This window comes from Chaetodon auriga, chromosome 15 (genome assembly GCF_051107435.1).
Source record: "Chaetodon auriga isolate fChaAug3 chromosome 15, fChaAug3.hap1, whole genome shotgun sequence".
Classification (NCBI taxonomy): Eukaryota; Metazoa; Chordata; class Actinopteri; order Chaetodontiformes; family Chaetodontidae; genus Chaetodon; species Chaetodon auriga.
This window is the reverse complement of record NC_135088.1, coordinates 9,716,017-9,742,335: the sequence shown is the minus strand read 5'-3', so window position 1 is coordinate 9,742,335 and position 26,319 is coordinate 9,716,017. Positions and strand designations below refer to the sequence as shown.

Genomic DNA, 26,319 nt, shown 5'->3' with positions numbered 1-26,319 from the left:
AGCAGTGCATTGTTATAGCTTAACACTTACCTAACCTTTTTGATTGGTGACCATGAGTCGTCATCAGCACTTCCACCAAAGAGACATTACTCTAAACTCTTCACATGGTTTCGTTTAAATAAATGGGAAATGAATGAACTGTATTTATAAAGACCACTCAAAGCATTTTTTACAACTCAAGTCTGCCTTCACCCATTCACGTACGCATTCGTGCAATGGTGGCAAGGCCGTGCGTGACTGTGTGTGAATGGTTACAAGCTTTAACCATTCACACACAGTCACGCACCAATGGCACAGCGTGAGGAGCAATTTGGGCTGAAGTATCTTTCTCAAGGATACTGGCCTGCCAAGGTCAGGGATCGAACCACTGACCTTCTGATAAGTGAACAGCCGCTCTGAGCCACTGAAATAACCGAGAATCAAAACGGTAGAAAAGCAAAGATTTGAGAAAAGCACAAGAAAAGGATGCACATTTCTGGAGCAGAACTTTGTCTTTTCTCATCTTGCACAGCATAAACAATCTCAAGACCCCTCAAATTTATCTTGTGACCCCTTGGTTGTGAACCACTGAATAAAACTAGCTATATAAAGTAGCTAAATCTGCCTCCACCCTGAGCAGCTACAACTGTAAAATGCCGCTGAAACACTGATGCATCAGTATTAATGACTTAATGACAAAACAAATAACAACTCAGTCAAATGCATTAAGTCCATCCAGCCAATAATACTTTTACTTAAGCAAGATTCTGAATGCAGGACTTCTGCAATTGCAAATGAGTTATTTTACATTGTTGATTTGGTACTTTTACTTACAAGTAAACAGTCTAATGCATCTTCCAGCACTGGTACCATCTGAGTTCATATACGTGGGTGTTTGTGTGTGTTGACAGGTGAGGAGAGGCGGAATGAAAGGTCGACTTCTCACACATCAGGAATGAGGCATGTGAGCAGAAGAAACACTGTCTGTCTGCCGGTCAGCACATTTCCTTTCCTCCCCTCCTCGCTCCTGTTTTGCTCCCTCTCAGTCTCTCTTTCCATCACTCGCTCTCGCTCCGTCTCTCATTTTCTCTGCTCTCCGTCGCTCGTTCTGCTCTCCCTCATCACTCTCTCCCGTTTCATCTCCTCTCCCTTCTCGTCCATAACTCCCCTTCTGCCTCCTCTCTCATCGCTCTCTCTCTTTCTCTCTGTTCCCTTTCTTTCATTGTCTCCCCCTTGTGTAACTCTTGTACTCTGCTGCTCATCTTTCATCCATCCCTTCTTTTCACATCCGTTTTCCTCACCCTCCGCTTTTACCCGTGTCTCTTTATTCCACTTCTGTCATTCGTCATCCCCGCTGAAGCACCATTTACAAGCAATCCTCTGCAGTTTTTACCTCTTCAGGAGCAGCAGATGCATCAAGTGTTCTTGAATAACAGCATTTAACATTTCAACAGCTTTGCAAGTGGCTGTTTTACAAGATTAATTCATTTTGTGAACTTTTTTTTCATGATAACCTGCAGCTTCATAGATTTTAAAAACAAATATCATAACTTATCACTGATGTTTATGTCTGGGAGGGGAAAAATTCACACGCACATCACGCACGCTCTCTCATCACTCATCACGTTCATTTCCTGTGGAAAGTAGCCCCAAGCAACTCAAAAACAGTCATTTTAATATCAAAGTGGTGATTAAAGCAGTTCCATGAAGCTGTGGGACTCACAGGAGACAGATCACTAAAGGAAGCGGAGGTGAGATTTCCTGACTATTTGCCGCTAGTATGAGTCAAGCTGCATATCCTAAATTTCCTTATAATGCACTGCAATACACATCTGAACGCACATCTATCTAAGCAGAAATTCCTCTCACCGGAGACACTGGAACCAGAGACTATTTGGAGTTTCTGTTTGATAATGACTCATCTCTACAACTGACAAATGGACCAATCTGTTAAATTTTTAGTTTCTTTAATCTTTTATTTAAGAAATTAACATATGCCACTTCATTAATTCAGGTTAAAACCTGGATCAGTATTTGCTGTCATAGTTGGATTTAGCCTTTGCAGCTTCAGTGCCAGAACAATGCAAGATTTAATTTCGTTGACCTTAACTGACAGAACCAAAGAAACATTTCTTCAATTTAGCATTGAACCGAGGTCACTTTCTGGGGAAATATGAACAGAGACGTCATTTACAGCACTGCTAAGCTATTCTGCTGGACTCTGAAGGCTCAGAGATTTCCTGCCACACGTGGCTGCTCCGACTACTTTGGATTAGAACCAGAGCTGTGAAAAACTGGCAGCACACCCTGCTTTGAACGATGTGAGGGAGAAGCAGCACCCACCCATGACAGATGCTGACATGTTAATGTGCCTAATCTAATACAACAGCAAACTTTGAGTAATATATTTTTATTTGCTGCTCTCACTAATCCTGAATTATTTGTCTCACATTGTTATCACAGTGAAAAACATGCACTAGAATAACACACAACATGTCTTGGCGCACACAAAAACAAAGCCCTGAGGTGAGTTTGCCATGATGTTTTTTGGGGGGAGATGAAACTGCAGAACAGTGTGTCTTTTCGTGTGATATATTTTGGGACAAAGTCGGGGCAAATGTGTTTTAAATTGACTATCTGAAGATCTGAGTACACAAGGTGTGGTTTGTCTTTTTTTTTCAGAGAGAACATAAATATCTTCTCATTTATCAGCCGTACTTTCATCATCTGCAGCCATAAATCTTCCATTTTTGGGGTGTGCGCTGTGACCTGTGGCCTCTACATTCTGATTTGCTAACGATAAATCTCGCTCTAAAGAACAGGACCCTGACATATGAAGAGCTCACTGATGACCCTTTAATCACAGGGAGTGGAGGTGGATCAGAGATTATTCTCTCACACATGCTTACACACAATGACAGTGACCTAACCTTCGGCTTGTCCCATTTCCTGACTGACAAACACACACATACAAGTTTAACAGGACTTTGTTACTGAGACGAGGATCAAATGCTTGAGTCTCCTCAATGTGACTATGTACAGACTTGTGTCTCCACAGTGGGATACAGACACACACACACACACACACACACACACACACACACACACACACACACACACGGTATCCAGTCTTATTGTGAAGAGAAACTTTTTAGACTGTAAAAGTAGCCGACTTGCAAAATGTCAGTACCTCATGCTGTGCAGCTACGACAGCACGTCCTCAGGCTTTTATCAATAAATCTGCCAAATCCCCAGGATTCACATTTAAAATGATGACACTGAAAGTATCAATATTAAATGATCAGCAAATATTTGATCCTACAAAATGAGACATAAATGTCAATCCTTAATTGTTTGAATATGTCTTTGTGTTAGCCTGCTGATGTCTGTTTTAGCCTGAGGAGTGATGAAAGACTTCTACCATTTAGCCGTCAGTATATCACCCTCATCGCTCTCATTTGTCGTTTCCAGCAGCAGGCTGTTGTTTTCAGTGAAGAAAGTGGAGCATTTAGCAGATATTTACATCAGGAGTTGGTGGAGACCAAAAACAGAGCTACAAGACTATATTGGACTTTGTCAGGGGTTCAGAAACTCAATTTGTCAAACACAATATGTTAACGTTGTGCTTATAGCTTCTTTCCACTGCCCACATTTAGCAAATAAACACAATACAATCAAATAAATGCTTGAAGTTTCATTTTATCCTTAATTATATAACCACATTATGTCACAGCGATTGGCAGACTTGATTTCACTTCAGTGGTATTTATAGGGTGTTGTGCCACATTTCCTATAAAGCCTGATACTTCCTGTACGGGGGGATGTGGCTACTTGCTCTCCTCTCAAGCACTACATTGAATGTGTTTCTTTAGTCTTGTTTAATTTCTCTGCCTCTTCACCCGGCATAAGCTCTTATACTGTATGTTCAAACACAGCCATTTACCTGTTTGCATGTTAACAGCAGTGTCCATACTGTATCTGTGCCATAATGATCATACTGTATCTGTGCCATAAAGCAGCCCAGCTGGTTTACTGTGATATCTTAGCTGGTAGCACACAATCTAAAATGTGACACCGAAAGAAGTTCCCAGCCTGATATTACGGTATATGAACATCTTGAACTAATGGTGCAAATGCTTTACTGATATTGATAGTTTTACTAAACTCTCAACAGCGTCTGTCTTCCTTTCTTCACCCAAACACCGTCTGTTGAGGTACAGCATTTGATTACTGTTGTTATTTTTCCTCATTCTTCAAACACCATTTTGTGTTCACATGCAAAGTTTACCAAAGCATGCTATTTTTAGTACAACCTTAAAATTTCAACTTCCCCATCAGCTGTGTCTGGCCTGACCAGCAACAATGCCACTTCACCTTTCATAGACAACAGACATCCTTCATGTTTCCGCTTTTACAACATGATAAGCCTGTGACACTGTAACACAATGGCTTTTATATCAATGACCTTTCTTATTTAATCACGGAAAAGATGGCTGCAGTTTAACGGAGCGTTTACAAGTCCAATGATGCCTTATCTCGTTGAAAACAACCTGCTTCTGCCCTGTGTTTTTGCACCAAGAAGTAATTCAAAACCTCAGATTAACATGCATATTAAGATAATAAAATAATGTTTTGAATGCTCTCCAAGCTTAACACAGCCCACCCACCCACACACACACACACACACACACACACACACACAATTTAGTATGTGGTTGAAAATGTTTTTTTTTGTTGTTGTTGTCTTGAAGGACTTTTAAAGGCAGACTGGCATGACAATAGGTCATTAAACACACCTGAACACCATCACAAACACACAATCAGGATGTGATGCAACACGTGACTATTGTTTTCTTGACCCCGTCACCTCTGGATTGAAGACATCAGCCGAGACCTGAAGCCTCTCTCTGCTCCAGAGAGCTCACATGAGAGGCAAAAAATAGTGCCGGGATCCTCCTGTAGGAATCAAAATGTCTTCTCTAGCCGATGTTCACAAGAGAAGGAGGTCAGAACCATGACAGACGTTTGTTCAGTGAACTTACTTAAACATTCCCTTACCTATGCAGAAACATCAGCAGGAGGTGTGAGGAAGTGTCAGTGGTTGGCAGGAAGTATCCTGCACATTGTTTTCAATTACAGGGAAGTGAGCCAGGACATACTGAATGGTACCTGTATAAACATGTTTTTGTGTCGGATGGCTGTTGGATCCTGCAGAGAGCAAATCAAAGCATTCAAGCTAGGATCATTTTTTCAGCAGAAGGAAAAATACAAGACTTGTGACAAAAAAATTAACATGATTTCAGTTTAAAAATTGATTAACTGTGAGGAGTGGAGTGTATGATTTTTAATTCATTTAAAATAACTGTTGAACTTAAATATTCTGGTGGGTTACAATTCTGGCAAAAGCACAAGTCATTCATTTCAAATAGTAGTTACACCACTAGATTACCCAGAATGCATCTCATACTGCTTGGATGAACAGTAAATATGACATTTCACTAATGCGGCACAATACAATACTTCACACTTTGCAGACACAGGTCTCTGTCCTTGTGTCCCTGAATATTTTTTTAACCTATACTGCCACCTTTTGGTGTTTATTTGTAGTTACAGATAATGGGCTCATGATGCTGTGGCTGACTGTGGTACACCACCTCTCCATCTCTCTGTAACTCCAGGATAATTAAGATGAAATCATGTCAACATGTGTTTTTATGATGTGTAATATTGTAACAGAAATATCTACAAAACCAGAAGAAAAAAATCATAAAAACAAACAAATACATATTTTTTTTTTCCTACGACGAATGTTAAAATTATCTGCTGTGAAAAAGCTCTATTATGGGAATAATTTGACCTGCTGGCCTCGATGCTGAATATGAATGGTCCAACAGTTGAGGCCAAGCCAAAGCACAGTTCATTCATTACTGGTTATTATTAGATAGTCTTCTGTGCCCATTACACTCCTCCCATGGCTGATTATGTAATAACATTTCTGAACATGACTGGACCCCTGTGAAGCTTTAATCTGCTCATGGAGCAGATCATGTTGCAAAACGATCCTTTATTGAAGTTATGAATAAAGGATCATGCAGCCATCAAGTTTTAAATTGGTTTTATTAATTCGTTCAGTTTTGATTGATGATTGTTGTGATTGCTAGATTAAACAGGCCTACAGTTAGGCCACAGAGGATATAATGTAGTATAGTAATAGAATAACAGAGTCACAGTTACTCATTTTCCTGTTGTGATGTCTTTATAGTAGAAGGAAAGAATGGTCACCACACAACTCAATATTTGGATCTTTATTTGTAGTTAAACTGCCTGCTGAACATGTCTGTTTTCAGTGCAGTGGGTCGGCAGGTTTTAGGTCTTGTCCCTTGTATACAGTGATTTCTTCAGGTTCTCTAAATCTTTTAATGACATTATGTACTGTAAACAGTGAAATCCCCAAATTATTTTCAATTTTACATTGAGAAACATTGTTTATTGATTTGCCAGTGCTGTACATCACAGAGTGGTGAGCCCCCTCCTCATCTTTACCTCAGAAAGACTCAGCCACTCTGTGATGCTCTTTTTGTACCCAGTCATGTTACTCACCTGTTGCCAGTTAACCTGATTAACTGTGAGACACTCCACCAGGTGTTTTCTTTTGCATTTCACAGCGTTTCCAGTCTTTTGTTGCTACTCTCCCAACTTTTTTGAAATGTGTTGCAGGCATGAAATTCTAAATGAGGACATAACTTTCAAAAAACAAGGAAATTTCTCAGTTTCAATATTTGATATCTTTGTGCTATTTTTTAGTTAAAATGGAGTTTCACTATTTTGCAAATCATCACTTTCTATTTCTATGTACATTTTACACTGAGACCCAACTTTTTTTTTTGGAAATAGGGTTGCATACACAGCACAGGAACCAGGCTTGGTTAGAAATCATACAACACTGTGTTACACAGAACCTGAGAGGTGGATTGTACAAGACGGAGCATGCATGCAGACAATATCACCAGGCTTTTGCCCAAGGGCCCCCAACAGATTAACCCTGGCCAATGATACAAAGTGAGTGACACAGTGGCACCACCATGATAATTTATATAGGAACCTCTTTGGATTAATTAAACAAAAAAAAAAAAAAAAACATAATGAAAAAACAGGCATCATCAACTCAAGTCTCATTTCCAGGAGACAGCTGTTAGTGTTGTATTTTACATGTCAAAATTATTGGAATAGCACAGTACAAATTTAATTTCAGGTTGGCTTCTTCCTCCATAAACTCTCCGTAGGCTTATTACATGATTATTAAAGTGACACACTATGAGATAAAAATACCATATAGGAGTCAAGTGGTCCACAATCAGGCCACCATGAGCAGACTGTGGAGAGCCATTGACACACTTTCCTGATTGGAATATTACAGGGATATTACACTGACACCACACAGGACCGACAAAAAACCAAATTACAAACAAAACGGTGTCTCATATAAAATCCTCAGAGAGCGTCACTGGTAATTAACCCCCACACGGAGCCTTTACACTCCCCATAGGTGAATGTGCAGCTGATAAAATGTGTTAATATGTGCAGTGTTGCTCCTCACGCCCTGTGGTCCTTCTCCGTGCCATTGGTTGGTGAGGTTGGGACCTGCAGCCAATCACAGTCCAGCTGGGGAGCGCTCTTAATTGACGACCTGTTGTGTTCTGTGGGATCTGTTTGTCAGTTCCTTTTATATGTCGGTGATATGTTAATGTCAGAATGGAAAAGTTTTGCTGTTAAGTGTCAGCTAATCAATTAAACATCTTAAATTAGTGTTTTGTTATGTTTTTTTTTTTTACATTTTTATTATATCTAGGCTAATCTTGAAGCCCCATTGGAGGAAATGCTGCCAGTTTTCTTTTTCTTTTTACCTGTTGTTTGCTTAGATTTTGTATTATTGTGGTTTTATTTCGACCATTTGGCTCGTTTTCTATATCCGGCAGTGAAAGGTTAAAACTCTGAACTCATTTGTTTTAATGTTACCCCCTCCCCTCTCCTTTAGACCAGCTTGGGGTCAGAACTGAGCCAAATGACCGCTGCACCTCCCGCCTTGGCTGCTGTTTTTCTCCGGCAGTTTGGAGCTCAGACGCTGTTCGGCGCTCTGGCACCGCGGGAGGAGCTCGTCCTGCCCGGTGAGAGACGCTCTTTCAGCTCCCAGTCCGTGAAAGCCCCTCAGAAACTCACCGACCAGCATTTCAGCCTTCGCACCGGAACGCACAGGCATGCGGGCGCCCGCCGGAGCGCACTGACTGTTCAGGGGAGGGGATGGACGCCTCTGCAGCGACTCACGGGACCGCTGGGGTTTGTTGGGTGGGAGAGACCGAAGCTGAAGACGTGAGGAGGAGGAGGATGGTACCAGTCAGTTTCGATTTAATTCCACTACCGGCTGCCTTTACGCAGGGTGGAGGGGTACTGTAGTCTGCCGCCTGGCAGTATAATCCGCTTGCCGGGAGAAGCAGGGAAAGCCCTCTCCAGGCTGAGAGGGAGGGAGAGTTTAAAGTCGGACAGGGACAGAGAGAGTTGACAGGAGTGCTTGGTCATATCTGGAGCTTTCGTCCTGGTGCTGGAGGCTTAACTGAACTGACTGAGACACTGTGAGGAAGACTATCATTCAAGCTTTTGGACTTCCACTTGACACCATGAGTGGACCGACAAATGGTAAGCACTGTGCATGTGTGTGTGTGCGCGCGCTGTGTTTGGTGAGTTTAAGGTGCACATGTGCACGCTGTGTGTGTATTTGAGGGGGTGTGTGTGGGCGTTTGCTGCTGCCTAATCAATAACATGGTGTCCTGGGAGGGTTTAACTTGAAGTAGACATAAACAGCCCCTCAATGAGGTTATTGATCACTGACTCTCTTATTGACACTGTATTTCATCATGTCATTCTCTGTCAGTGAAGGTTAGAAACAGAGGCTGATATTGTGTAATGATAGCTGACCGTGCTCATCATTGTGTGTGTGTGTGTGTGTGTGTGTGTGTGTGTGTGTGTGTGTTGTGTTAAGCAGTGTGTTTGGATTGCTATAGATTTCTGTGGTTCCAGTAACAACCAGGGATTCCTCCGCTGAAGAAATTGCCACAGTCACAGCACCCAGTCATTTAATCCATCATTAACAAATGCATGTAAACCTGCTCCTCAAGCATTTGTGGCAGAAAGACTTTCCAGAAATCAGTACTTATTGCAATCAATAGCAGGCGGTCAGGAAAGCTGGTGACAGCCACTTAGATATTGTGGAGAGAAGAAAGGAAGCCCGCTCCTCATAGCTGGAAGACAACAGAGCTGAGCTCCACACTGCGCCAGGCACATATTAAAATGTCCCCATGTCTAAACATAGAGCCACACAAAGCAGGTTTTTTATTAACGTGAAACCACTAAATCCCAAAATCTATTCCTCTAAAATCAAATGTGGCTCTGCAGAATTGACACAGCGCCATGCTTTCCAGTGTTAGACATCAAGCAGGTGCTTACACCTCCGAGCAGCCTCTCAGTTTTATACCGCACACCTAAGGGAGATATTTAACCTTTTTAGGGCTTTGGTGCGGAAACACTCTGATACAACCATGTCAGCATAACAGAGGGGCCCCGGCCGAGTGACTGTAACCCCAAAAATCTCCCACAGAAAAGAAAAGGATTATCTTTTGGCTGACTGCTTTGGTTCACACTGTGAGAGACCTTTATCGGTTTTTATCCAGGCTGTTTATGCCAGAGGTCAAAGGTCAGAATGAATATGTGATGCTGTCAAACAGCGCAGGCTTTGAAGCCACAAGGGGGAACAGTGGGGAAATAGAGGTGACATTCAGTTTATTGTTTAGGAAGATTCAATTTGTGGAATCCGAGATGTTTTCTCTACTGTAACACACCAGTCAGAGGAGGAGCAGCATCAGGACACGCAGCAGCATTCGACCAGAGTTTAGTCAGAATGGCACAAAACAGCTTCCAGAGTGAAATGAGTGAAGTCAAAACAGGTGAAATTGACTGTTTGATACCTTGTTCTTATCAGTATTTGCTTTAATGTAGACCAGTGTTCCCAACTTGGAGGTTGGAGCCCCCCCCCCCCAGACTATTAACATTTGACAGTTTTTTAGATGTTCTGAATCTTTTCTTTTTTCATGCAAATTATTCATTCAAATCCAACTGTGAGAGAGCAAAATCACTGTTTGATTGATCTGGTCATAATCTAGAGCTGCGGTTCCCAACCTGGGGTGGCAAGACAAATCAGAGGGGTCAGAAATAAACAGGTGTGGCAAGAAGAAGAGAGAAAGATCTGCTGCACTTTCTCCTTTTTCCTAATCAATAACTCCAATCATACATACATTAAACTAGAAGATACATGACTTAAACCTTCCAATGAGAACAAACACACACACACACACACACACACACACAAATTACATGTTCAGTCTCTCTCACACACACATGCACAAACACACACAGGTGGCTCAGATCTTTCTGTGTCTGTGGTTCCAGTCCTTGTGCTGCCATCTGGCTACAGAACCAATGCCAGCTTCTTTGGTGCACACACACACACACACACACACACACACACACACACACACACACAGACTGATGATACAAGGAAACATTTTTGTCCCAGTTTTACCTTTTTTTTTTCTCCTGAAAACATTTATAGATCCACAACTCTCTCTCTCTGTCTCTCTCCTGCTGTCATCAGCTTAACCTGCCGGCGTGTGTGTGTGTGTGTGCGGCCATTGCATAATACTGTGGGATGCAGCAGCATTAACTGTAATGTAATTGAATTGAGGAGAATACAGTGGAACTGTTGCTCAGATTGTTGCACACTGGGTAGAGTGCAGCTGACTGTTACAGCCTAACGCTAACCCTCTATAAGTATCTTCATTCAAGGAAATGTCTCAGCTGCTCTTTCTCTTCACCTGTCTGTCTGTCTGTCTTTCTGTCTGCCTGCCTGCCTGTCTCCCTCTCTTAAGCCTCTACCTGCGAATGAATGGTTGTAAGTCGTGCTGATCTTCCTGGCAGAGTAACAGGCTTTCCAGGAGATGTTACTAGTTACAAAGCCAATCACTAAGCCTCCTTCTTCTCCTCTAAATCTTTAGACCAGCGCATGTGTGACTGTGTTAGTGTGTGTTTGTCTGCCTCTGTGTTTTTCTTTATTTAATTTTGTATTTATTTGTGTGTTTTTGTCATATTGATCCACAAGGATTTAAGAAAAGTGTCATTAAAAGGCCAATTTGATTTCTTTTGAGGCAGGAGAAGAAATCAAAGTCTTTGCTGATGTTTCAGAATTACGTTTAGTCGACTTGTGGGTCCAATTTTAAATATAAGACGAGCCTTAGCAACTGTATTCAGATTCATTGTATATTATTGTGTTTATTTGTGACATGTTAACGGAACAAGACAAGAAAAAAGATCTCTTATCTTTGTGTGACAGTCGTTCCACATTTTTTTCAGACTTTGATCAGATGTTTGAATTCAGTTGAAAGGAAGACAAAAGGAGGGGCCTCAAAATGACAATAAGTGACATGTTTTTGATCTCTCCTCTCCTTTCCTCTCCTCTCCTTTCCTCTCCTCTCCTCTCCTCTCCTCCTCTCCCCTTCTCCTCTCCTCCCAGCAGTTCAGTACCAGGCAGGTCTCTATGGAGGAAACAACAACAGCAGCTCTCCTCTCTCCAGCCGTGGAAACTCGCCCATCGTGTGTGAGCGCTGCGGGGAGGCTTGTCGTGGCGAGGTGGTGCGCGTCAAAAACACACACTTCCATGTTCACTGCTTCACCTGCCAAGGTAAAAAAAAAAAAAAAAAACCTACACACACACAAACATGTGCATTCACACCTCCTCACATGCACACATATGTATATAAACTCACATCCGCCTCCAGTCTCCACTCCCACATGCACACTCAGCGCTTCATATTCATTTATTTTTCAAATCTTGGACTGATGCATGTTGCTTCATGTGTGGATTCCACCCACATCAATTTGCATAATTAAATATTTAATAATTACCAGTACTCAGACAAGAAGGAAGCGGCACAATTGAATCAGTGATAGCTTCTGTCTTCACTGAAATAGGGTCTGAACTACGGCTCTCCCAGGATCAAAGTCAATCACAAACTGTAATATATTAACAAAATCTAGCAGTCTGGTAACAACAGAGCCAATTATGAATGCAACCAAGAAAAATTAGTGATCGCAATCGCATACATGGCCCTACTTTTCCTCTTGTTATTGATATATTTGAAACCTTAAGTGATTACGTGAAGATTTATCCTCGCTGACTCTTTCTTTAAAGGAGTAGTTCAACATTTTGGAAAATATGTATATTTGATTTCTTTCTGAGATTTAGATGAGAAAATTGATACCAGTCTTATGTCTGTATGCTAAATATAAGGCTAGAGCGAGCAGCCCATTAGCTTATCTTAGCATAAAGACTGCAAGCAGGGGGGAAAAGCTAGCCTAGCTCAGTCCAGTGTTAACAATGTCTGCCCACTGAAACCTTTAAACTTCGTTGAATCTTGCTTGTTTTATCTCTACTCATACAGGAATGTAGAAACGACTTTCCCCTGCTTCCACATGTACGTACAATATTTACAATAACACACATTATTATTTAACCATATACCTAAATTAATCAAATGATAAAACATGGCTTGTATTAGGTCCCCACCTTCCTGAGCATAAATAAAACATTCCACATGAAAATGAACAGTGGAAGTCGAACACAAGTCAAAATTGCATATATCCATATATCCGAGTGTGTGTGTGCGTGTGTGTGTTGTTGTGCGTGCTTCTTTGCATGTTTGAGCTCCACCAGTGAGCAGGTGGGACAAAACGCACAAATAGAGGTCTGGAGTCAGCAGCTAGCTTAGCAGTGCAGTCAGCAGGTTTTCAGCCCATAGTCAGACTCCAACCAGCTAACCTCCTTTCACAGGCCGGGACCCACGCGGTCCCAAAGCGTGCTGCAAGACAACACTGTTTTCTGCCTTTGATCTGCCAGGAACATCGCCTGAATGCGCTCAGCCACAAAGCACCGAAGAGGAGGGTTTTCTCTTTTTATTTATTTACTTTTTTCTGGAACACATGGTGCAACATTGCAGGTCTTAAAAATAACCTGAGCTGAAATAACAGCTTGTATTGTTGGTTTGTTTGAATATTAGATTCCCTAATTGACTGATTGTTTGCTCAGTCAAAGCGCTTGTTCCCTCAGACAGGACACAAGCGAGGTTTATTGACGGAAGCGTTCTCTCTTTGATATTAAAGTATTTATTATTATGGACAATTGATCTTGCAGAGTAAGCTTAATGACTTTTAGCTAATGGAGCGTGGGCTGAGTAGACATCAGCTGATGAAGTGGACGAGAATCAAATCGTCAGCTTTTAGTACACAGGCCTCGTTTTTTTGTTTTTTTTTTCCTCTTCCGCTCATTATTTCTTCCTCATCTCTCTTCCCCCTCTCTGTCACTCTCTTGTCTCACATTCTTTGTTTGTAGCTGTGAATGTCGGAGAGTGACAGCGTCTTTGTTTGGTCACAGTGTAATCTCCCGTTTGTGTGGCTACTCGGGATTGAAGAGAGAGGAACGAGGAGAGAGGAGAGAGGAGAGGAGATCTGGGCTGAATGAGGAGCAGAAACAGATGAGCAGAGTGGGATAGATGAGACAGCAACCCCGAGGTGTTTGTGTGTTATTGGAGATTGTCTTTCATTGGATGATGTAACTAATTTAGGTGGTGCAGACTTCAGTTGTACTTGATACATTAACTTTCTTCTCTGTTTCAATACAACATTTTGATGTATTTGAAGAAGTTGGATGTTCGACCAATACAATGACAGTTGACTATTTGGTTATCTTTAGCCATGCTGGTGGTCAATTAGTTGATCCAAACGTCTCAACAGCTTGGATGGTTTGCTGTGAAATCCCTTCATTTTTCATCGAGCGTCATCATCGGGTCACGATTTGTCCTGTTTATGACCGAAACACCTACAGATCTAATGACATCCCATCAACCCAAAAGCTGTTCCTGTAAGTAAATGTATCACATTTGAGAGACATTTAGAATTTAAACTTTTGATTTTACCGCTGAAACTTTGTTTCCTGTCAGAACAATAAGAGCAAAGAGCAGAATGCACATCAGGGAAGTTTTCAATCAGGCTGATCGCTCATAAAAGAAAGAAAATGCAACTCTGCAAAAAAAATCTTTCTGCTCTGATAAAATCTCTCATAAAATATGGAACACATTCATGAATTTGCCCTCATTCTAAAGCAAATGATGCCTGTTTTTTTGAATTATTATCTCCATGTCCTGCTGGGTATGCAAATCTGCCGTCATAACTCCTCAGTTTGACTGATCAACGTCCATACTTACCCGCTGAAAACCACATTCCCAACCAGTTCCAGCCAGATCCGTATCGTGACACATATTTGTACTGTTGACACCAAACACTATCTCGGTTAGACTGTACACGGGTTCGACTTTCCCTTTTCTCCCTTCCTGCTTTCCTGCTACCTTCCTCTTTGATCTGTCTGTCCTGATCACACTCATGCAAATGCAAAGGAGCTACAGCGAGGAAATCCATCCTATGTTGATGATGTGAGTAGATGAGGGAAGACAGTGACAGGACGGCAGACGTGCGCTGGATGGACAGATCGATAGCCGCATTGATACCTCCCCTGGGCCCCCCCCCCCCCCCATCTCTTCCTCCACATCCTCATCCCCTCACTTTGCCTTCTGCTTCCCTTTCTCCTCACATATGATGCTCTCTCTTTTCCTCTTCCTCTAATCTCTCCCTTGACTCCCATCTTGCCTTTCTTCTCGTCTCGTCTTAGCCTCGCGTCTAAGATAATCCTCTCTTCCTTTTCTTCACCAGAAAATTGAACCATGTGTACATCATCTGTGACCTTTAAGCATGTCGTCTGCAAAGAATAAACTCAGTCATTACTGGAAAAAAAGGACAAATAGTCTGATTCTCAGCGTACAGTGAAACATTTCACAAAGCTTTTAGAGATGAAAGCCTGCGTGTCTGTTGTACCATTCAAATCCCATTTTTCAGTTACAGCGTCTCCACTCGAAGGTGATGTACAGCCGATGCACACTAATTTATTTGGATGGATTGTACAACTGCAGGCTCTTTACCTTCTCAACAGAATATAAAACAGACCCATATGATTCTTCTTGCATAGTCAATCTTACTGCGAAGCCTGACCCACTTTGGTTAGAAACAAGTTTGTGTTTCGGCGTATACCAGCAGCGAGATTCAGTGCGTTTTATCAGTATTAGTGTACTCTCAGCCGTACAGACAGTCACGGATGGCCTGCCTCTTTCTTTAGAAGAGACTTCAAGGACAAACTGTGAAGCATTAACCGCTGGATCAGCTCAGCTGTGCAGCACTCTTTTGTGTGTGTGCTCGCATGAGTATTTGCACAGCGGGCCACTGTGCTGGTGTTTCTGTATGTTTCTGTGCACGCTTGTTTGTTTTTTTTATCATTACATCCAGCAGCTAAATCTGAAAGATGACACAGTCAACATGTGTATCAGGCCTCCAGGAGTTCTTGTTTCTTGCATCCATCTTCATTTGTATCCTCTCTTTTTCAATCTATTTCTCCCTTTGCCTCTTTCTTCCGTTCTCTCGACCCTTTCCTTGTGCCGCTGGCAGTAAACAAAGAAATCATTGTCTGTTGTCTTTCTGCCAATTGTGTGTGTTTGTGTATATGTGTGTCCAGACCTCAAGCACTTTGCTCTAATAGGCTACAAATCACTGCTAACAGATGTAGAAGAAAAGTATTTAAATACTTCAGTGCCTCTGATGAACTGCAGCTGAACCTGCCCCCTGATGAGCAGAAGGGAGGCAAAGTCGGAGGCTGGTGAAGATGGAAACTGATGGAGCAGAGAGTGAAGAGGAGGGTAGCTACTGGGATAAAAGGGAGGAGAAAGAAAATAAACTTAACGTGATTTTCTTGATTTATTGATTTTTATTTATTTGTGACCCAACACTTATTTTCCACTTCCTTTCTCTCCAAGCCGCTTCTTTTCACTGTTTCTAGGTCAGTAGAAAATTAGAACGAAAAGAAAGATAACCCCACATGAAGGCTAAAATATACCACTATCAAAATGACAAGTTTAGTTCTTCAAAACAGAGCTTCAGTCTCCAGAAATATCAAATCTACTGTTACACATTTTCAGTGTGCACTTCATGGCAAACCTGTTGGCGCACGTACAAATTCCACCACAGATTTTGGAACATTTTTGCCCTTCAGCAGCTAACCTGCAAAAAGTGTCATGATGCAGTTCAGTTTTGGCAGAATAGAAGCGGTTGAGTAGAATTTTTGACCAATCAAGCCTATGATAAACCTTCTAGGCACTTTTTACAGCCTGGATCACGTCCCTTTCATAGCCAAATGTTTTCTAGTATGCCGTTCTTTTGAAGTGGAAGCAAAAATTGCAAATAAAGCAACTGCGACTGTGCTGCGTGTCAGCAGTGAACTCGAGAGCAGGAAGGCTTGTTCGTGTTGTGGATTTGACTGATGTGTTTGCTTGTTTGCTTGACTTTTTGAGTACATCCTTGCCAGCGTCACTGCACTGTTTGTTCCCAAATTCCTCAGAGTCATAGACCTTTTTCCATCATACATTTCGACTGCAGGAGAAACACAGGTGGAACCAATACCATCAACAGTGTCTCAGTTGCAGCCATTATTGCAATGCAAAGCAGCAGTTAATAATGTTATTAGTTTCAACCCCTGCAACAGCTCTGTGCCCCACTTTGGCAACCACTATCCTAACCCAACGTCATGTATAAATCAAAAACACATTTAATTAAAGAGGCATCACTTTCCTCTGACTTTCATCTGATCATTTATTTGGGGTCAGCGCCAGCTGTGGAAGAAATACTCAGATCATTTAGTTAAACAAAGGTAGAAATAAAATGGCCTAAAAATACTCCATTACAAATGAGTAGTGGAGTAAAAAGTACAATATATAAGTACAATGAAAAAAAAGTACTTGAGTAAATGTACTTAAATGCACCTTTGAACAGCGCTGAGTGCAAACCTTGTTCATGCTGGTGTCATTCGCATCTGATTGAGCAGCTATGAGCAGTTTCCCTGTCATGTGGCTGACTGATTTCCCAAGGAATCTCTTTTGATTGTTATTTCTGTCTGGCGAGAATAAGTCATACGGGTCCCAACACAGACTTGTCATTGAGGACATCATAATGGACAGCTGGAGCATGGCTGCTCTACACAGTGAGATGGGGGTGGGGTGGGGGCTGGATGACTCTCTAGATGGTTGTGGTCATAAAAGCGCTGTTACTCTCTCTGCCACAGGATCAACTGTGCAGCAGATACGATCATCAGTGGAGGCTGACTTCACTTGAAGTTATGATGTCAGTTCTGCATTAATGAAAGTTACAGACTGATGATGGTGATCTTAATCATTTAATGCCTCAGCGTGCATCGGACACTGCTGTTTGTGAGGGAACTGTCCGGTTAGTGCTGACTCAGCAGAACTAAATGTGGAAAACCTTCAGAGTTTGGGGCAACAGGTGGGGTCAGGGGAGGTCTGCGTGAGGCAACACAGAGGTCATATAAGGTCTGGCATGGAGGCCACTGACGAGTGTTTGAACATTAAGCTTCAGTCAGCAAGTTCAAGTGGCAGCGGGAAGATTTGTCCCGACTGTGCCCGAAAGACTAAACCGTCATGTGACAGAGAGCGAATAATGGATGGTCGCAGGCGAGCATATACTCATTGAGATTCTGGGAGTTCTCTGCTGTGGCATTTCCTGCTTCTACCATAATTACACTGTAAATCTGCAAAATGAAATCTTCAGCTTAATGAAATTATTTAGGCTCAGATGCACTCAAACACTATTAATGCAATTCCTGACAGGTTGAATGGCTTTGAGAGGAACTTCAATTTGATTTCTCAATTTGTGACCTCATGCTCATTATACAGATACTGTGGAGCTGTCTGCATACCGGATGCTTCAACTACTACATGATCTGGTATGTTAACAAACATGCCTTTTTGCAGTAGTGCATGTGCAAAAAAGGACAATCGACAAGCATGGTCTCAGTGAAGCTGCATGATATATAATATATACTGGCATTTCAGGAATCATATTTGACACCTTTATTCAGCCTGTTAGCATGCTAACATTTGCTAATTAGCACAAAAGTACAGCTGCAGCTTATGGAGATGTCATGAGTTGTCAGAATGGGTGTTCTTAATTGGACCCAAAAGCATAACAAAAGACAGTGGATCAGTGCATAAACAGTTTATTGAATAATTTGGTAAATTCAAATGTGCAATCCAGAGGAGCTGAACCAGGCAGGCAGTGGAAAGTGGCAGATGGTTACAGACCCGTGTGGCAAAAATTCACAAAAATACCTAACAAGAGCAAAGTGAGAGCTGAAACAAAGTACTACAATGGACAATAGACGATCGAATGAAGACTGGATTGAAAAGCAGTAGGGGTTGATTATCTAATGAGCCTCAGGTGTGCAGGTGGGCTGGCAGCAGGAGGGAGCAGGTGACCACGCCCAGCTCAGCTCGGACACAATGACACACAAAGGGGAAGAGGGACACACATGATACACAAGGGAGGGGACACAAAGGCAACACGGGGGACGAGGATGAGCATTTGGTCGTAAGGCAAAGCTTACAGGACATATTGAAATTTTGACTGGATGGTGGCTCGACACGAACAATCATGGGATCAGCAAAGAGGATCATTCCTTTGCAATGCATCCGATAGATGTTGAGAGATTTCACTTAAACCACAAAGGTCAACCTCATGGTGGAACGTGAGGAAAAGTCACCAAAGTCAGTCAGATTCATCCTCTGGGAACCATGAATGTCTGCACAAAATTTCACGGCAGCCCATCCAGCGCTTGTTGAGATATGTGGCTCAGCCTTAGCCAAAGTGGACAGACACTGTCATCCCTCGAGCCATGCAGCGTGCACGCCTAATAAGATTAGTGTAACCAAAAAAAAAAGCATGAAAAATGTCCAGGGAGTAGCAAAAGAAGCCATGAGCACAGCCAGTGTGAGTGTTCATGCATGGATGTCGTTCTGTGAGGACAGTTTTTGGTCTGCGATCCGAAATCCGAATTTACCAGAGTTCCCCAGAGAGTCCAAGCCTCAACAGCTCCCCGTCTTTCCTGTTTCCCTCCACATCCTAATAGCTTTCCATTTAGACATTGATGAATGTGTGAATGCTATCAGCAGGGTGAGAAAAGAGGAGAAGGACCCGGCTCGCATCTTGAAGTGTGTGTCTCTGTATGAGATATGTATATCAGGCTGTCACAGCTGGCTGAAACCCACATAACTCCATCCTACTCTTCATATGCATCAACATGCATTGGCTTTTGATGCCAGTGCATAGTCAAACAAAGATACATTATTTATTTGTTAGACATACATTTTTTACTCTACAACAAATATATGCATACACGTGTGTGTATTGATGTGTGTACAGCACATCCACTGGAGCCTCTGTGTTAGCCGTAATTCCTCCACTGTGAACAGCTTTCGTCTTAGGCAGACTGATAAAGGTCAGGCTGGCATTTTAAAGTTGTGCGACAGCAGCTTTGCCATGACGAGAATACCATATCTGAGATAGAGCAAAACAAAATACTGTAAAGTATCTCTCGTGTTTGAGAAGCATGTCCGAGCTTTTCTTTACTAAACTGTAAGAAAATTACTCAGTTAATGATGAAAATGAGCTTATTTATGAGACAGCAAAAACATCATGTCTGTGTTGGAAAATCACAAACTTGGATATAAATTTCATGTATACTGAAAAAACTGACTTTTACGTCTTTGTCAAGCAGGTGGAAAACTATACTTTAAATACAGTCAGGACTGTCAAAACTAAACGTGGAGAAGCAGCGGTCAGTTTTTATGCAGAAAAGTCCCAGAAAACTTGAGATCTGCACCATCTAAATGTCTTTATTACATTGTCTTGTATTTCTTTTCTATCTTGTCTTAATGCCTTCAAGTCTTATGCAAAGAAAAGCACTTTAAACTGCCCGGTTAATAAACTTGAGTTGCTTCTATGCAACAATCTGTCTGTGCTTTTTATGTTGACCAGTTAGAGGAGATAATGTTATAGCAGGCATTCCAGGAATAAAATGTGCAGTGGACAGCAATATCATGTTAATATCCACATCATATTACAAGATTATCCTTGTAAAGGGAATAGAAAGTTAACACAATGTAATTTTGTGGTCTTCGGGTTTCAGACAAAGCCTTTCTGTCTGCATGAAAATCAAATGATATGTGTGTTTGGCCTCAGGCTCATATCAAGAGGACTTCGAAAAGTACTACAGCTCACTTAAATGTTGTTTTATTGTCTTTATGTCTTCAGACTGGCTCCAATAGACATATATATTAGACAGCGAGACTGTGTGTCTCGCTCTATAGTATCTCTCTCTGTCTCTCTCTGTCTCTCTCTCTCTCTCTCTCTCTCTCTCTCTCTGTCTCTCTCTCCCTCTCTCTCAGAGTCACTTAACACATTGGCTCGGATCAGATCAGATCCATTCACTCCACTGGGTTTAGAGCCATTAGCTTAATTAGAGACCAGACATTCAATTCACTGTCAGATATCTTGATCTTCTGGCTGCCTTTCAGATGCCTAACTTACAGTACATCCAGGTTGTATCATGGTGCCACTCTTTATGCTGCAGCTTTTACCTGCACCGGCTGGGCCTGCACACTGCAGGTTATATCATAGTGACAGTTACAGCATGTGTTGATGCATTTGTGCTGACAGCATCAATGGTGACACTATACAGTATGAGCCTATGGCTTGGTTGTGGCCCCCAAATGGGCCCTGTTGTTGTAAAGTCTGTAAAACACACCTGATGGAAGGTAACAGTGAGCTTTCTGCCTCTCTGAGAGCTGCAGCAAATCTTCATTCAGCTCCTGTTTAACTGTCGAACCAAGCAGCTCAACTGAGGCCTCTTCAGCCGCAGCACAGCTGGACCAGAAGCAATCATTTGGCTGAAGGACTTTGCATTTGCCAAATAAAAGCCATACATCATGGCTGTCAGTATATACAGTACACAGTGTACACATCTGTGTGTACTCATGCGTCTCTTTGCCTGGACACGCATCTATTACACAACACTGCCTCCATATATATACATAAAAACATGGTCACACTTTATATTAAAGCACACATGCACTATCAATGAGTTGCTTATTAGCATGTATATTAGTAGCATATTGGCCTTTATTAGCACTTGTTTAAGATCGTAATTCATACAGAACAACTTTGTAACTTCCTATCAAGAAGCTGTAAATAGGAGGTTATTGAGGACAGTCTCTCAGTTAATGACCTAGTAGCTGTAGAAATTGAGAATGCAGAATAAAGCATCAATAAGTGCTTTATAATGACTTATGAAAAGCCAATGTGCTGCTAACATGCATGCAAAAAAGCAGCTAGTTAATGATGAATATGTGTACCTCAATATAAAGTGCTATCAAAAATACTTGTGTGTAAAAAACTGTAACATACAGATAGTCGTTGACAAAATCAGGCACACATACTGACAACTTTAACATGCTGTAAAAAAAATTAACAGATTAGATGATTGCTGGTCTAATCCCCGAAACCAGATTAGAGCATTAACCCTTAAGAGGTCAGAAAGGACAACAGATTGCACTCTCAACTACCCCACACCCTCAACCACCACACACAGGCACAAATACTGCCTACACGTCCTATCAGCTACCCTCAAACCTCCATAATGGTGGATTAACACTGGTGTTTGTGTTTCTTAGTTTCTTAGTTACAGCAGCTGCTTGTAGAACGCTGATCGCACATGTTGACGTGATTATAAGCATGACATGAAATACTGTACGTGAATTTTCATGACCAGCTCTCTAACTCCATGTCTTTACCTATTTTTTGTGGTAATTTTGACTGGGTTTATTTTACAGTTTTCTCTCTGTTTGGTCTGCCTGCCTCGTATTTCTGAGCTATAAAGTGAGCTGATTCACTTGTTTCTCTCCGTCTCCGCAGTGTGTGGCTGTGATCTGGTGCACTCGGGTTTCTTCCACCACTCGGGTGAGTACATCTGCACAGAGGACTACCAGCGGCTCTACGGGACCCAGTGTGACAGCTGTGACCAGTACATCACTGGAGAGGTGGTGTCTGCCCTCGGGAGGACTTACCACCCACACTGCTTCGTCTGCAGCATCTGCAGGTAAGGAAAAATGTTTGAGTGTGTAGTCGCAACATTTTCAGACATTTATAGGCCTGCTGACACAGCGTAGTTTCTCTCATATGATGAAAACAGCAATAAAATATTGGTACCTATACGGGTCACAGCCTAAACTCCCTCAATTGCACTACACTTCCCATAATGCAACTTGATGGCATCTCTCATTCAAACTGAGATAACCCTGATGACATCGCCAGGGTTTTTTCTGAGACTGTACACAGAGATTGTATAACTTTCATAGGCTGTATAAAAAAAATCTATGGATTGGCCCTTTAAGTATTAAAGGTTTTTTGTTTTTGTACCATTTAATTATCCACACTGTTAAGTAGGGCTGAACATTTAATCAAAAAACGAAGTTGCAGTACGGCCAAGTGCAATATCCAAATTGCAGCAGCTGCAATTTTTTGATAAAGGGAAAAGTGTCTCGCAACATGCCGTCATAAATGAAACATTATGGTGCTGCAGAGACGCCCTGGCCTGTATATCATGTGCTCAGTCGTGACTCATATCGCCATCACAATATCTGTCAAAATAATCGCACTCGATCGTTCAGTCGTACTGGCACGTGTTTCAGAGCAGAGCGGGAAGTTGATGAGCGAGCACATCCAAGAGCAAGCAAGATACTTTTTAAAACATTTTAAATGCTTTGTATCTGTTGCAGTTGTCTGGTCTCACTTTCATATGTAAATCGAATACTGGTATCAGCGCAGTTCGCTTAGAGCTGGAGTGAATGTGATGAAAGTGACTGTAAGTGAAGTGTGACTGGTGAGCTGTACAATAAATACATGAAAGGCTAACTGTCAGTCAGTGTGTTAGATGTAGCGATGGATCATTAGGTTTTGCTTCACATATTGTGAGAGTTTTTGGACAGAGGTCCCAGAGGTGTGTGTCTGTGTGTGTGTGTGTGTGTGCGCGTGGCCAGCAAACTGAATAAGAACACACTGTACTGAAATTGCGAATGAAGCTTATTCATTTTGAAAATGGCTGTGTCAGCATATTGCAATGAAATTGTGTATCTCAAATGGCTTTTTGTCAAAGCTTTGACTAAACTGCTACAACAACCCCTCGTGCAGAGAGTGAAACTCTAACCAGAAAAAAGACAAAAAGCTGGGCAGTTTATTGATAATATTGCTTTATCATTGTAAAATGAAAAAAAGAAACCTTTTCCTTTGCAATCAGTAACTCCATCTTAGCAGATTTGTTATCAGAAGTCCAGATTGACATTGTAGATCAAGTCCAAATGTGCATAAAAAGCCTCGTCACCAAAGTCACAAGACTAGAAATGTATGACTGTATAATAACTACTTATTTGTCCTATTTGTATTCTGAGCCTCAATGTTTCTGATGCGACTGTAGAAGTGCAATAAACACTCAACCATTCCTCTGCCTCTGTGTTACAGTTCTCTTATTTTCTGCCAGAGGAGTTTTAAAATTTTTCTCAGTGATTTGAATGCAGATTTGTATACACTGAGAAACTCTGATTCAGCCACAGCATCACCTTTTGCCCTCACAGTGTGGCTCCAGCTGAACCCTCAGGCAAAAGAGATTTACTGCACAGTATGTCTTGATACATGAATGAATATTTCAGTCCTGTTTTCTAAAACATATTCTGTGAAAACTAATGTGTGTCTGTAGGTGTAGCCAAAAACTACCAGCGGCCCTGAAATTTACCCTTTGAGAAACAAATGTTTCTATGGTTTTCAGTGTTGTGGGAGTTAAGGATCACTCTCTGTTAACTTTAAATTACAGAGAACAATCCCCAGCTGGAGCCAAACTACACCAATGCTACTAATAGTTTACAGCGCTGTGAGAACCACAAATGTTATTCCATTCACATCTATTATGTTAGGGCAGCAGTAAAAATATCAGTTGCAAATAAAATGGAAACTGTCAGCACAGGCAGATGCTGTAACCGCGCCACAGGGGCTGAGAGGCAAAGTGTATTTTTTTGTGTTTTGGTTGAACTGAACCAGAATCTCTGCAGTGCCACATCTGCAAAGCTTCACTGAAATTTTCTGTGTGTGTGTGTGTTCTCAGGAGTCCGTTCCCAATTGGAGACAGGGTGACCTTCTGTGGGAAGAAGTGTGTGTGTCAGCAGTGCTCACACACTCTGAGCAGCGACAAGCCCGTCAAGGTCCACGGACCAAGCTGTAAGAGACAAACACGTACACACATGCAAATATACACACACACACACACACGAGCAAACCACACCATGCTTATGCTGTATGTTTTGTGTAAAGTCACATTTGCGAAGGATAATGCATGAATTATTGTGCAGTTATTCCAAAATAATGCATGAAGGGAGTTATTTTAGATAACTTCTGTGGTACTGTGGCTACTTGCACTTGAAGCAATGCAGTGTATTCTCAAATGGAAACTATTTCTCATCAGCTTTGGAATAAGACTTGTTTTAGCAGAGCATGAATGTTCATTTGTGACCTTGAGAACGGTGTGTGTGACAAAATAATCTCATTTTAAAGGTCCACTTACTAGATTCAGAGTCTTTCACAACATCTGATGTCTGAGATATAGCTGAAATAAACACCCTGCAGCTTCTAGCATGAGAGTCTGGCATGACTGAGCTTTTTTTTTTTTTTTTTTTTTTTTCATGTAAAGACCAAAAACAACCATTTTTAGTATGTCTTTCAATACTTTTGGACTTGGACTATGGTTTAAAAAAGATTAAGTAATTCATTACATCAACTGGTTTCTTCCATTTTTTGTAAACTTAGCTCAAACGTGAATACACAGTGTATTTGTTGGGGACTGTTTCCAGCTGTGGAATAATACGTTTTTACTGCTGTCATGAGTATTTACAGCAGCAGGACGGTACATGTGGGATTAACTCAAATTAACTACAGTGCCCATGATCACGGTCATGAAGGAACATATCACGCAGGCTCACTGACGTGTTTTTAGAAGTGTTTAGACGGTGGACATCTGAGGCACAGAGGAGTAATCAGACTACACAGATAGTCTTTTCATGAGATTTGCTGACTATAAGAAAAATATAGCACAGGACCACCTTAATCTTTTGGGCTATATCAGCATGACATAATTAAGCTAAAAATACCGCACACCTCCAGGCCGTAGCAAGGATCATCTGTGACCTTGATTTTATGTAGCCTACCGATATTTAATTAAAACTGCTCATCTTTGTGATTCATCCAGCACGTAAGACTCCTCGTACCCCTACAGGTGAAAAAAAATAAAAAAATCTAGAAGACTTCTACTGTCCACCTGCTGAACGCTGCGAAACATAGCCTCATTCCCTGCAGCCGCACACCCACACACACAAACACAGAAGGTGGCCTGCTGCTCCAGGTAGTCTTGTAGCCTGCTTCTGGTGGCTCCATCTGGCAAAGACAGCGCGACTGTCACCACGGGAAAGGGGGACGAGGAAGGGAAGGATGATAAATGCATCGGTGCTCAAAGTGTGGAGGCTGCTCTTATCTTCTTGGTGCTGTTTTCTCAGTGCTGCATTTCCCGCTTCTCCTCCAGACTGTGCAGGCTGTGGCGAGGAGATCAAACAGGGCCAGTCTCTGCTGGCTCTGGAGAGGCAGTGGCACGTCAGTTGTTTTAAATGCCGAACATGCGGCTGTGCGCTCACTGGAGAGTACATCAGCAAGTAGGTGGCTTGATCCCCCATATGTACAGTATCAAAGGTTATCTCAAGCCATGCTTCTTCTGTTGCCTGTGAGCAGGCTTTCATATCTGAAGCTCTGGGGCCTTTAAAAGAGGTGTCTTTCCATCAGCTAAATGACCCCCACTGTATTTATTTAAAAGTTCATACTGGAAAATCTTGTGTGTTGTGTATTATTGCAGGAGTCTTTCGTCGGGTATTAAAAACAATGTGTTGCATGATGAATAACGGTGGAACAGTTGCACAAAGCCGGGTGGTAAATTCAGTGTGAGAGCTTGCTTTGTTTGTCCCTGGCAGGGACGGGATACCTTACTGTGAGACTGACTACCACACTCAGTTTGGCATCAGGTGTGACAGCTGTAACAGGTACATCAGCGGCCGAGTGCTTGAGGTGAGAGCATTTTTTCCTACCGTGAATATGTGTGTATGCTTAAGACAGATGGGAACAAGAGGGAGAATGTGCATGTTTTCA

The 26,319-nt window shown here is 41.9% G+C and overlaps 1 protein-coding gene across 6 annotated transcripts in view; it reads left to right on the top strand.

The window, feature by feature from the left end:
* Window positions 1-8,096: 8,096 nt before the first annotated feature.
* The window catches only part of LOC143332939 (actin-binding LIM protein 3-like), a 39,294-nt gene continuing 21,071 nt past the window's right edge, over window positions 8,097-26,319 (top strand). For 4 of the 6 annotated variants that reach the window (XM_076750814.1, XM_076750809.1, XM_076750811.1 and 1 more), the window contains exons 1-6: window positions 8,097-8,670; window positions 11,597-11,764; window positions 22,000-22,183; window positions 24,239-24,351; window positions 25,706-25,832; window positions 26,145-26,238. In XM_076750814.1, the coding sequence (XP_076606929.1) occupies window positions 8,652-8,670; window positions 11,597-11,764; window positions 22,000-22,183; window positions 24,239-24,351; window positions 25,706-25,832; window positions 26,145-26,238 (705 nt within the window). In that variant the 5' untranslated portion in view covers window positions 8,097-8,651. The remainder of the gene's footprint in view (window positions 8,671-11,596; window positions 11,765-21,999; window positions 22,184-24,238; window positions 24,352-25,705; window positions 25,833-26,144; window positions 26,239-26,319) is intronic. The other 2 variants (XM_076750812.1, XM_076750815.1) reach the window with 2 other exon arrangements.